The 13,919-nt window shown below is 42.5% G+C and overlaps 1 protein-coding gene across 6 annotated transcripts in view; it reads right to left on the bottom strand.

The window, feature by feature from the left end:
• SLC11A2 (solute carrier family 11 member 2) overlaps positions 1-13,919 on the bottom strand; it is a 92,529-nt gene that overhangs the window by 30,907 nt on the left and 47,703 nt on the right. For all 6 annotated transcript variants that reach the window (XM_061614977.1, XM_061614973.1, XM_061614975.1 and 3 more), the window contains 7 exons: positions 12,715-12,785; positions 10,369-10,436; positions 8,140-8,295; positions 6,490-6,648; positions 3,625-3,711; positions 2,295-2,414; positions 819-968 (listed from right to left, as the gene is read on the bottom strand). In XM_061614977.1, the coding sequence (XP_061470961.1) occupies positions 819-968; positions 2,295-2,414; positions 3,625-3,711; positions 6,490-6,648; positions 8,140-8,295; positions 10,369-10,436; positions 12,715-12,785 (811 nt within the window). The remainder of the gene's footprint in view (positions 1-818; positions 969-2,294; positions 2,415-3,624; positions 3,712-6,489; positions 6,649-8,139; positions 8,296-10,368; positions 10,437-12,714; positions 12,786-13,919) is intronic.

The raw sequence follows: 13,919 nt of genomic DNA, 5'->3' as shown, positions 1-13,919 counted from the left end.
TGGCCCAAGGCCAGCGATGATGGGAGTTGTAGCTCAGCAACATCTGAATGGCCAAAGTTTTCCCCCAGACCTGCATTATAGCCACAGTGTGGTTCTGACTACAAGAAGGTCAAGTCAATGGGGAATTCCAACAGAAGCAAAGCCAAAAAGCAGCAGCATGAAGCTCAAAATCTAAAGGACTTTAATTTACAGGAGAGCAGATTTTGGTTGAACATTAGGAGGAACGGTAAGAGTAGTTTGACAATGGCACAAATTACCTAGCAGGAGTGGTGAGCTCTCCCTTGCTGGAGGTCTTATCAAGCTTCAACACCTTTGACAGCTCCTTGAACGTTCAGACTAAAATCCAGAGTGGATTCCACTGTACCATCGACATGAAGCCACCAGCCACCACTGCTATCAAGCAGAGGCTGGACTGCCATCTGTTGGGGGCATTCTAACTTTGGCTTTCCTGCATGAAGCAGGAAATGGGATTAGATGGCCCTTCAAGAACTACCCACCCACCCACATATACCTAGTCTATGATTCTATGAGGTGCCCACTCAGGATGCCTTGTTCCCTTTATCATATACATGAAGTTGCATTTCACAGGTCTTATTCTCTGTTCATTCCTCATTTCTGCATAAGAAACAGATGGACCCTATACTGTTAAACTGACTCAGCATATGTAGACTTGCTGCTGAACTTCCTTTTATTGGATCGCTTACTTGGATTCTGTCTTTTCTTCCAAAACTCTGATGGGGCGCATGTCATTGTTTGCCAGCAAATGCAATCCCTTAACTATTCTTTAGGACAATCCTAGGCCTCATCAGGGCCCTCACCTGTAAACTCATAAGAACGTTGAGAAAGTCATTCATGCCAGTCAGGTGTTCCGTATCTTGGAAAATGGCTACCAGAAGCGTTGGCGTGATGGCTATGGAGCGGGTCAAAACCACTCGAGCAAAGCGTGACCACTTCAGATTGAGGAACCCCTGAAATAAGCAAACAGGGAGGGGAAGCGAATTAAAATGAGGGATCCAGTGTTGCTCAAACATCATCAAGCAACAAAATAGTGGTGGCAAACTTTGTAGGGTGGGATATGAGCACATGTGGCAGTGATATTCCCCTAGTTGCAAGAAACCTTGAATCCAGCTGAAAACCTGAGTCTTACGAATCTGGTAAATACATTAAAACAGGATGTGTTGACCTGAAGTGATTACTGCCACATAACTATGAACAGGAGCAGGACTAAGATGTTAACCCACCATGTGGGTGAATGAATAATTTATTCTACATGCACTACTTGTGCTGGGCTACGTAATCTGATGCAATTGCTAAATAATACAAACTAATAGATGAGATTCATTTTTTTATAGGCAATAAATATGGGGCAAGGGAAAGGCAGACTCGAGTTCATGGAGACAGTCAGCAAATAATCCTGCCCTCTCTCCATTGACAATCACACTCAGATCCCTTTGTATAAACATTGGACTCACTTTTGACAGATTTCCTTCAAGTGAGTGCTAGAAACCTGCCTTGCTGTTTAAAAATGAAAGCTGGGGCATTCAATAATCTGATGGATTCACTGACACTGCACTGATACTCAAATTGCAGCTTGACCGTTCACTCAATGATTTCATCTTCCAATAAGGAATGTTAGAGGACCTCTGACTTGTCCCAACCAAAATACACAATCACTGTATTTAGATTAACGGAAAACATGCATGTGCCTGATTTAACCATTTAAACTCTCCAAAGGTCAGATTATTTCCCCTAGGATTTGGGATTGTTAAAGAGTAGCAAAGGAGAAGCAGGCATGGGAGCTAAGTAACAGAAGTCAGGGATCTCTCAGGAGCCTGATGGATACCCCAGATTACCTTTGTATGCCTTTCATTTTCATGAACAACACTATTATGTTTTTTTATGTAATTAATTTTCTAAAATCATTTTTATTTACATAATCACAAATGAAATGCCATGCATAAAGTCTGATTTTTTAAAAAGTTAGTGGTATTTAAAGATTTCTATGAACACAGTGTTTGGGGAGTTTGTTTTGTTTTTCATCCTCAAACAAACCCAGTTGTTTTCTTTTGGAAGATGCTACACAGCATCCTTATTGCATGCAGTTTTTCTCTTACAGGTGAGCATTGATGCAGCACTGCTCCCACACTCCAGAAAGCAAAATATCCACAAGTCATTGAGCCATTTGAATTGATATCTCCACTATCACATCTTTCACCGGGATTGCATGGACTCGGTAGGGAGAAAGGAGCCCACTGACAAGTGTAAGCAAACATGGTTGAAGAGAGATAAAATACCTCCATGACAAACTGTCCAGAGTAAGTTCCAGTCATTGTCGAACTCTGACCTGCGGCAAGAATCCCAATTGCCCAGATGTAGAGAGCAGCAGGACCAAAGTAACAACCAAGAATAACACCCTAGAATACAGAAGGATTCCTGTCAATGTTATATAAAATAAAATTCAGTGGGAGAAGGGCAAACGAGACCCAAATTTAGACCTACCAGGTGTGTGATCTAATGATAGAGGGCATTTTTTGTAAAATCACTATAGATTTTAGATCAGACTCAACAGAACCTGAAAGCCAAGGCACACATATATGCTTTTTCATAAATACAGCAATGCCAAAGGACAGTAAAGTTATTAAGTTTTCCTTCCCTTCCCCAAGAACAATGGGCTTGCGTGATTCCTTTGGGTGGAAGCAGGAATGAAGGAGCCTCCCTGTGGTCTTTTCCAGAACATTACAGCCAATAATGTGGCAAGGACACCCAAACTCATCTAGTATTAGTGTTTCCTCTCTTGTCCTTCCTGGCTTAATCCAGAGAAAAAACAGCTGCTGATAATCTGGAGCCACTTTTGTTGCAGATTTTGTTTTTATTTTTACAGATGGTATGTGGATTGTTGTCCTAATGCCAAATAGAACCCATCTCCAGTTTGGGGGTTTTTTTTGGAGGGGGGGTCAGGGTGAACTCCTTTAGGTCCCCTAAGACCTGGGATGGCCCCTCTTTAACAGCCTTCTGGAAGCTAGTTTTTTTTTAAAAAAACTTTATTTTTAGGAAGGCTTTTAGGCATCAAACATTGTTGTCCTCAAAATGAAGTTTTACAAGTGTATATATATCAGGGTTTTTCAGAGACAGATTACGAGGGTTTTTAATTTGGACTTTTAGCCAGCATTCTTGTTGGAATTGTATTTATTACTGCTGTTTTGAAAATAATAATATCAAAAGTAGATAAAACATTTCTCCTCCCCCCCACCTTTAAGCAGAAAAGAATCTAAGCACCATAGAAGCTAAATAGTACAGTGTTTGGTATAACATTTTTTTGCCATTACATTTTTCAAGTTCTGCATCCACAAGGACTAAAATTTCAAGTTTCTAAAGGTTGTATCCAATGCTGCCATTGCGCAAGCAGAACAGATTTCTGCTAGCACAATGGGATTTTCCCTCCCCCTCCTCCTTTCCCCCCAGCATCCGCTCTAGAGGGTCCCCTCAAACCTCTAGAACAGATTTTGACGGTATGCTGGGGGCACAGAGGAGAGAAGTCCCGGTATGCTGGGGGCAGGGGGCACTTGAAATGGTAAGAGATGGTCCTAAGGCAAAATGTATAGTGCCTCTGAAAGACTTACTCACCCCTTTATAGATATCCACGTCCAGCGTCGCATTGTTTGGCTTAAACAAGGAAGCTTGAGCAAAACTTTCATTTTTACAGACCTCGTACTGCAAATAGAAATTTGACACATTTCAAAAACTAGGTTTTCACAAGGTAGGCCCAGGTATGAGGAGAGGAAACTGCATTTAGGGCAGAGTGATACAAGGAGAAGACGACAAGATTACACTTCCCTCCCTCCCAAGTAGCAAAAGTGCATTTTATCATGAAAAGGGCAAGAAAGGTCAAGATGAAACAGCAGCTGCAGCACACACATCTGCTCAGAACTGGTCCTACAAAGCTAGTGTTGCAAATAGATAATTTCTTGTGTTCGGTGGGTGCTAATGCCCTCCACCTTCGTGTTGTTGGGCTACAACTCCCATCATCCCTCACTACTGGCCATGCTGGCTGGGGCTCATGGGAGCTGGAGTCCAATACCACCTGGAGGGCACCTAGTTGGGGAAAGTTGCTCTAAAAGGGACTACGATTAGGTGGGCCTTGCTGGCCTAGCCAAAAGCCTGTGGTCATCAGGTTTCTCCTTACAGCCAACTAGAAGGGGGCAAGTGCCTCTGTCCAACAGCAAAGAATCTCCCACAACCATTCCTATGGGAAAGACAGAAGAGCATCCCAGCTTCAAGCCCATGCTCCTTGAAGGGGCTCAGAGACCCACCAGCAGCAGCTGCAGGAACCCCTTCTGTCTCGGTGTTCTGTGAGAAAGAGAGCCAGGGAGTGGGCAGGCACTGGCTCCAGGAGCACCCTGCCTTGCCCTATTTTTCCATGGGAAACAGAGGCTGGGATCATGTTTCCTTCTCCCAGCTTTGGAGATGGGAAAGGGGTGGGGAATGCTATGTAGCTGGGGGGAGGATCCCTACCCACCTCTGCATCTTCAAAGTTGGGAGGGCAGCTTGTCGCCCATCATGCTGAGCATGGCAAGCATAACATTATCTAAAGGATAGACAGAGCTGCCTTACCTCTTGTAAGTCACTGTTCTGAGTATGTCTCCTGGGTAGAAAGTAAGTCATGCAGAGATGCAGCGGGCAGCCTCCTTTAAAGTACTCTGGGTTCATACGAGCCTTTAATTATTTAATCTCTCTCTTTGGGAACTATAACAGTCTATTCCATCTGGCAGGAACTCTCCAAGGTCTCAGATAGGGGCCTTTCTGAGTCCTGCTACCCAAGAGCCTCCTGTCTGAAGAAGCCCAAGACTAACTGAACCTTGGGCCGTTTACCTGAAGAACATCTCCTTTGGCATTAAATCCCCCTCCTCCAATTTCATGGGCTTCGTTTGGGATAAAGCCTGCAAGGTCAACCACAAATCCAAGGAGAATTCCCCCCCCCAATATATTAACTTTTGTGTGCTGTTTGCTGTTCATACTTTTCAGAGCTTACACTGCCTTGTTTCTGTATTGGTTAATATTATAACATATGCCAGATATGAGGTTGCCCCAAAAAATGTTCTCCTCACCATTTTATTATTCTGTGAAATCTGATTATGGTTTCCAGATTAGTTTTCTGAATTACCGGTTGATACACCGAGGAAGGCATTTACAGCTTTGAGATTTCTAAGCACGGCCACAGCATATTTGGATGGTAGACATACCTGCAGATATGCCAGAATGCCTGCAAATTGCCATGTGTGTATGCAGCCAGGGAGAGGTGGAAAATACCATTCATTATATCCTGTATTGCTCCCTGTATAATTCTCCTAAGGATAGATTTCTCAAAAGGTATTATCCAAAGTGTTTCCTTTTTGAATAACAGATTTCCCCCCTATTATTTGTTGATGGATGGGGATAAATTCACTACGTATAAGTTTTTTATGTTTGCCTTAGCAGCCCGACAGAGCAGACACAATTTCATTGTATAACATGGGGTCCCATGTGCTGGGGATCGCCTTTGCTAAAATGTGCTTCTATACTGTCTGCATTTTTTGTGATGACCAATGGTTTGAAACAAACAAATCTGTCTGAAGACTGAACTACTTGAGTTGAGAAGAAACTGCCTGCAAACGAGTAGATGCATGGTCAGCACATGCCCCTTTTCCAATCCGCCACCTTCCTATCCTGCCTCTATAGCTCAAAAAGTGCAGCTACAATAGTGCTGCACTACACCTTCCCTAAGCGGGAAAGGGAACCCCAGGGCATTGTTGGCTGCCTTTTGTGACAATCAAGGATGCAGCCAGCATAGTCCTACAGGGCTCTTTCTGCGCTAGAGAGGAAGTCCAGAGGAGAAGGCGGCAACAACAAGTCAGTGGTAGTGGAGAGCCTTCACAAAACTGGTAGTTTACAAGGCTGTATTGACAAGAGGAGATCAACTCTGGAATATAAATCAGCACTATGGCAGCAATCAGACAAGGAAAAAAAACGCAAGTCATTCTCCTCAAATAAGTAATGGACAGAATTATCAGCCTGGAACATCCCTTTTGCAAATACTTTTTATAGTTTGTATGGCATGACATTAGAAATTTATTTTATTTCTTAAATGAAGATGGGGATTCCACTGGGATGGTAGAAGGAGCACTGGGAAGCAGGGCCACTCCGTCAGCTCAACTGAGACCCCAGCTACTCCTCATCAGAGGCACTTTGTATGGGAAAGCCCAAGTTTGCTTTTTTCCTCCTCCTTCCCAATCCCATTTCTTTTTGTGTCATCTCTTTTAGACTATAAGCCTGAGGACAGGGTCTTATTAATGATCTTTATAAGCCACTCAGGAAGGGTTTTTGGCTGAGGAGTGTGGTAAAAATGTTTTGACGTATTTATCTATCTTGGGCCCTGCAGTACTGCTTGTTGCCTTCTAATGACACTTTAAAATTATGGAAGAAAGCATACCGGAAGAAAAACTGAGAACTCACCACATCGTTGTTTGTCTTGCTATAGAAAGCTTGGGCAAAGACAGAAACGACAAACACATTGATAATGAAGGAGATGAAGAGGGCAATGCAGGATTCTATGAAGAAGTATTTGTTGGCCTCGCTGACTTCCTTCTTGTTGGCCCGATTCACCTGTCGAGACTGGATGGAAAGATGAAAGATTAGTACCGCTTGCAAGAAAAGGGTTATTTAAGGCTACGTCCAAAGGAGTTAGCATACAGGCAAAGGGTGGCAACCTCTCTAAATTCTGTATATTCACTTGTCTTTCGAAGGTCAACGTTAAAGGGGCTAGATTGTGGCCCCAAGGTCTCAAAGATACATGCTGTAACACCCCCGTGACTGTGCCAGCCTTTCACGACAAAAAATTCATTTACAGGAATTTCGACCTTGATCTATCCAAGATGGAAGCGTTTCTTCTTCTTGCATAATACTTGAACCTGGGGTATCCAATAAAGCTGGACGATTCAGTGCAGGCAAAAGGAAATACTTCTTAATACAGTGTATCAGTAATCTATGGAATTGGGTATGACAAGGTGTAGTCAATGGCTGCCCAACTTGAATGGCTTTAAAATGGGTTCTAGCAAATTCATGAAATAGAATGTTACCAGTGGCTACTAGCTTTGATGGCAGCGTACTACCCTCTGATGGCAAAGCCTCAAATACCAGTTGCTGTGGATTATGAGTGGGGAGAGTACTCTTGTGCTCGGGTCCTGCTTGTGGGCTTCCCATAGGCATCTGGCTGGTCACTATGAGAACACAGAGCTGGACTAGATGAGCTATTAGTGCGATCCAACCAGGCTCTTATTATGTTCAAGATGGGACCACAAGATAGTTTATACATGAACTTGAATATAAAGGGAAAACACACCAAAACTGAACAGAATAAAAGGTTAAAAAGACAATATCCCCAAAAAGGGCTGTTTAACCTGATTCACAGTTCTCAAAAAAAAATTCAGAGTGAATTGATTTTAAAAACCTATCACAGGTTGCAACAATCCCTTTGGTACAGTGCAAATGTCACAAGTAACCATAGCTAGTGTTAACAAACCACAGCTGCTGCTTCCTTCCTGACCACTGAGCTACAGCTCTCTGCCATGACTGATTTGAGTTTATTTATATTCCCCCTTTCCACAGTGAGCTGTCCCCAAAGAGGCTTACAACCAACTTTCAAAATATCAAAATACAAAAATGAGAGAGGCCGTGGGCTGTTTCCTACAGCCTGCTTGGCACTTCTGACATCATCTCAGTTCTTCTGCGGTTGCTGTGTGTTGACTGATGTTTTTCATAGAGGGCTAATTTGAAGGCATCATTGGTAGACCCGTTTTGCGATTTCCGAGTGGTGAGAGGGCCACTAGGGATGCTGCGGGAATAAATGTTGTCTTCCCCCCACTCCCCACTATTTTAGCACTGGGTGAACATTAACACTAAGGTAGCCATTTTAACTATACCACAGGATTTTCTCTGCCTGCCTCTGTGTGTGTTTACATACACGTGGAAGACTGAAGCAACCATGGCGCCAGTACCACTTCAGAAACAAGGTGTGTGAATGTTCATGAGTGTGACTTTACCATGGCATCTGAAAGTGAGAAGGCTTATGAGAAAATTGGCCCCATGCGGAAAACTCAAGCTTACCTTGACCAAAGCAGAATGCAAGTACATGTTGTGAGGCATGATGACAGCACCCACAATCCCGACAGCTTGCTCTAGCTGAGGGGGACCACAGTCCTTGCAGTATGGCATAAACATTCCTTTCAGTAATTGGCCCTGGTCTGGCTTTACCCTAACGTACTGTAGAACACATAAGGGAATAGAAATTAGTTACAGCTGGAATAGCAACTGGCCTTAGCTTTGGCAAATCAAAGACATCCCATTGTAGACTGAAACAGCAATGCCTTCATGAAGTACTTTTCCCTCCCCATTTTCTTGTAGTGTGGCCTTCCCCAACCTGGTGTCCTGCAGATATGCTGGACTACAACTCCCATCAACCCTGACCATTAGCCATGCTAGATGGGGCTGATGGAAGTTGGAGTCCAACAACACCTGGAGGGCAGCAAGTTGAGGAAGGCCGAAGTAGGGAATCTCTCTTCTCAGTTTGTTCTTACATGGCAATGTTGATACAGAGAGCTACTGTGATGTGGAGATTAGAGTGTTGGATTTGGGCCAGGGAAATGAGGGCTCAAATCCCTGCTCAGCAAGCAATTTCCTGCATAAAACTTGTTTATTTATTTATTTTATATCCTGCCCTTCCTCCCAGGAAGAACCCAGGGCAGCAAACAAAAACACTAAAAGCACTCTAAAACTTCTTAAAAACAAAAGACTTTGAAACATTAAAGCAAAACATCTTTTAAACAAATTTAAAAACAAAAACACAGCTTTATAAACATCTTTAAAAGCAATTCCAAAACAGATATAAACTGGATAAGGTCTCCACTTAAAAGGCTTGTGAAAGAGGAAGGTCTTCAGTAGGCGCTGAAGAGATAACAGAGATGGTGCCTGTCTAATATTAAGAGGAGGGAATTCCAAAGGGTAGGTGCCACTACACTAACGGTCCACTTCTTGTGTTGTGAGGAACAGACCTCCTGATAAAATGGTATCTGCAGGAGGCCCTCACCTGCAGAACGCAGTGATCAATTGGATATATAAGGGGCAAGACTATCTTTCAGGTATCTTAGGCTGATCACTGACTCAGCCTAACCTATATTACAGGACTATAATGTGATTAAAGTGGGAGGAAAACCCTACATATTACCCCGAGATCTTTGGAGGAAGGATGCAGTAATATACATACTACTTTGGAGAATTTGTGCATGCCTTTGGGATTTAACTGATATGTTTGCTGAATTGATTGAGGCTGTTGGGTTTTTTTTGTATGTTTTAATATTTTATTATTGATTATGGTATTTTGTATTGCTAGCCATCTCATGATTTCATCAAGAGGAAGACAGGATAAATATGAGAAAACAAAAATAAAATAAAGTAAGGGGTGGACTGATCACCACCACTAAGCTGTGAACCTTAAAGAAATTACACCATCCAGAACAAGGTGAGTATCACCCCCATGTTCAGTTAAACTACATAGCCAGAGTGCTTTCATTTTATCTGGACTGAAACTTTTATTTTGTTTTATTGGCCCTCATCCAGCCCATTGCCAATTTCAGGAACCCACTCAGAACTTTCACCTCTTAACTAATTATGGCAAGTGGAAATAAAACTGGGCATCATCAGCATACCAACGCCTCCCTCCAAGTAACCTCCCCTAGTGGTTCCATGTAGACCACGTGTGGAGAACCTGTGGCCCTCCAGATGTGGTTCAACTACAACTCCCATCAGCCCCAGCAAGCATAGGCAAAGGCCACGGATGATGGGAGTTGTAGTTCAGAAACATCTGGAGGTTCAGTGGTTCCCCACACCTGGTGTAGACATTAAATTAAGTAGAGGACAAAGTGGATCTCCCGAGGAACTACACAACACAAGTGCCCTATTGCTCAGTGCCATTTTTTTTTAAACCAACATCTGTCAAGATAGTAAAGGACATGACCAGAAGTCTGAACTGTAGCTCAGAGCAGGACAGAATGTTGAACTGTGAGTGTTCTAAAACAGCCTCTAAACGGAGAGGAAAAATTTCCTGTGGCAGCCAGGAACATACCTTCTAGAATGAACATGGTAGACGCTAATATCATACTATAAAGGTCCAAGCTAACTTTCTCTAGTAATGCACGTTCTCAGGCAAAGGCATTTCCTACACTACAAGATGGTTTATTACATTAAAAATAGAAAATCCTACAGAATATTAAAAAAGAAAAAGCAGTCACTTTTTAATTTCTAAGGTAAACATCCCAAGATATTAAAGAGCAGTGTTACCTCATATCCAAATGTAACGGCCATAATGGTAATCAGGAAGCCAAAAAATGCTTCCAATTTCCTCAGGCCTGAAAGAGACACACATGCATCATTAAGCAACTTTGGGATACAGGAGTGCTAGCATACATTCAAAAAAGTAAAATCATTTCCTAAATTCTTCATGTCATCACAATGGACATAATGTCAAACAATGTTCTGAAAATCCACCACGCTCAATGGGACTTTTTTCTAGGTAAAATGTACACAAGGAAATAAGAGGCTTGATCAGCAGTCCAAATATACTCTGAGTCCTGATCCAGCACCCAGGGCACCTACATCCCATTGAACTCTTTCACTAGAATGTAAAATCAGCCTTAATTTATGGACAGAGTGGTTCACTGCTGAAACACACACAGACGTGTGAACAGCTACTCTAATGCTGGAGAGAGGGAGTGCACAGCCTTCACCAAACTAAACTGCAAATACGCAAAACGGTTCAGAAAGTGGTCTGGTACTGCGGGAAGAAGAGGAGAGCTATGCTGAGACTTAATTTCTAAACGACTGCATGTACACTCCGGCGATTCAGGAATGTAGCAGAAATAAACTCCAGTTTTAGCATGGAGACCAGAACAACCCCCTCCTGCCAAATATTTCAAAACTCAAGACTTCTGAGAAAAGTTCTCAAAATGATACAGGCAATTGGGTAGGGATGGGGTGGGAAAGAAGGTAGGAAGAGCTGCATCATTCATTGCTAGTGATGCCAAAGACCTGTGATTTTTCACTTGCCAAGTGCAGAACTTTTTATCACAACACATATATTGGCTTGGCTGGGCATGGGAGGAAGAGTAGTAGTAAAAATATCATGGCTTCAGATAAATAAAAGTAAAAAACAGCTCTCTTAGACAGACAAGATCCCATAATTCTGAGTAACAGATGCACATTTATCGCACATAAGGCAATGTGGAAAGCCCTTTCCAGCCTAATCCAGCCCTTGTAACTTCAGGATTGGATTATAGCAACACGCTCTATGTGGAAGACAACTTGAAAACTTCAACTAGTCCAAAATGCAGTGGCCAGATTACTGGCTGGGGTTCCTTTTAGAACTCACAACTCCTGTTCTAAAACAGTTGAATTGGTTGCCAGTTCATTTCCGAGCCCAATTTAAGATGCTCACGTTAGTGTTTAAAGCCCTAAACGACTTAGGCCCCAAATACCTCAGAAGTGGCCTCCTTCCCCACAGACCCTCTCAGGTGTTAAGATCAAAAGAGCAGGCCTTCTTAGTAGTTCTGCCACCCTCAGACGTTCGGAGGATGGTGTCCCAGGAGACGACTTTCTCTGTGGCAGCCCCAAGTTATGGAATTCCCTCCCTACAGAGGTATGTCTGGCACCTTCGCTCTACAGTTTTCATCGAATGCTAAAGACATACCTCTTTACCCTGGCCTTTGGCTCCTGAGATGTATGTTTTCAGACCCCACCCTATTCTTGTGATTGAAATGTGTTTGAATTCTGTTTTAATATTTTGCGTCTGTGTTGGTATTGCTTTTCAATGTGTTTTTAAAGCTTTTTTAAAAAAGATATTTTTAAAACATTTAAAAAACGTTTTTAAGGATGTTTTGTTTTAATATATTTTAAGGTCTGTTTTTATAATGTTTTAGAGTGTTTTTAGTGCTTTTGTTTGCCACCCTGGGCTCCTACTGGGAGGAAGAGCAGGATATAAATCTAATAAATAAGTAAAATTTTATTTTACATTTTGTAACCCATGCTGGGACCTACTGGTGAAGGGTGGGCCATAAATATAAATATGAATAATAAAAATAATCCCATAACATTTATTCAGAAGGAAAGCCCACCAAGCTCAACGGGCCATCTTTTCACATAAAGTGTACACAGGGATACAAGGCCCACCACCCGATAGCACATTGGTAGCCACATACATAGGCTGGTTCTCTGTGGCAAAGGGGGAGGCAGGGAAGAGCAATTGGTAACCAAAACCTGGTAGCCAATTGCTACAGGAACAAGAAAAGCCACATGTTGAGGGATTGTTTTGAATCAGAGGCTATTTCCCATGCAACATCTCACACCAATGGCATGCACAGGTTTTGCAAGGTGTTTTAGGACACTCCACCCACAATCCAGAGAACTATGCAAACTCTACCCCTCGCTCTCAATAGGGCCTTTGATGTACAAATCTTTATTTTTAAAAGCAGCTTCCTGCACTGCATAGTAAGTCACAGCCTTCCAGGATTTTGCAAGCATGCCCCAATGAGTAACAGGGCCTTCTCAGCAGTACTTGAGAAAATGCCCTTGCTTCACTTTTCAGATTACTTAGGACAGAAGAAGCACTGATTATATAAGAAAGCAGCTTACCGTACTTGTCCAGGAAGAGAAACACAAAGGTGTCAGCAATTGTGATGAGAACTCCACCCCACAAAGGGATTCTGCAGGAAGACAAAACAGGTATGTGGGTTTCAGGCTGTTAAGTACATCATCTTAAAAGCAAAGTATGGCCAAGCATCACTTATATTTAGGGCAGAGATCACAGTCCATTTTAAAGAGTAGTGGAAAGGTGGACAAACTAGTCGCCTATTTAGAGGCGAGAGGCAGGGGAGCTTAATTCTACAGGGGGAAAAAAGAGATAAGAGAATGTCACAAGGAAACAAAGCTGAGTTTGTTGAAAGTTTATGGAGTGAAACATTGCATGTTTCCAGTGACGAACAAACGGGAGAATGGCAATTTAATGGAGGGCCTGCCTGCTACAACTGGCTATGTCCGGCTAAAGTCTGAACCCTCCAGCCATTTTAGAAAACTAGCTGCCCTTTCAGGAAGGGAAGGAGAGAGGGACAGGTTGACACTACCATGCCTTGTGCTATTTCCAACCAAGGGTCAGGTCTTCCTCTCCACTATAGCCATTACTTTTTCAGATAATTAAATCTTGCCTAATAATCCTTAACAATGACATGGAAATTCAGTGGTAAGAAATATTCAGAAAGGAACTGAAACAAATATGGCAAACATCATAACACTGTGGGAACCCAGAAAGCCACCTTGTGCTGAGCCAGAACATTGGTACATCTGGATCAGTACTGTCTACACTGGCTAGCAGGTTTCAGGCAGGAATCCTTCCCAGCCTTACCTAGAGATGCCAGGGATTGAACCTGGCACCTTTTGCATGGAGAGTATGTGGCCTACCCACTGAACTATGGCCCTTCCTCCAAATGCTATTGTACAAAATAAGTGGCACAGTTGTATTCAGTGTATAGCAGTTTTACCCTGCTCTTCAGCCAAAATAGCTCTCAGATCAACTTTCAAAGATCAGTATAATAACCCTTTTAGTATATAGTACAGTTCTGTTGACCCTTTTTTCTTTTTAGATGTGGCAACTACAGCAGAAAAAAGGCACAGAAAACAGGCAAATAATATCATCAAGGGGTTCAAACAATGATACAGAGAAAAGGCCGAAAGGTTTGGTTGTTGTTTTTAAAGGTTTAATGGAAAACATTTGTAACATGACCAAAGCTCATTAATAGGTTTTCCTATACAGACTAATCATAACAGAAATGATTAATATAAAC

This window comes from Rhineura floridana, chromosome 3 (assembly GCF_030035675.1).
Source record: "Rhineura floridana isolate rRhiFlo1 chromosome 3, rRhiFlo1.hap2, whole genome shotgun sequence".
NCBI classification, from domain to species: domain Eukaryota; kingdom Metazoa; phylum Chordata; class Lepidosauria; order Squamata; family Rhineuridae; genus Rhineura; species Rhineura floridana.
Note: the sequence above shows the minus strand (reverse complement) of the source record. Positions and strands in the feature narration are given on the sequence as shown.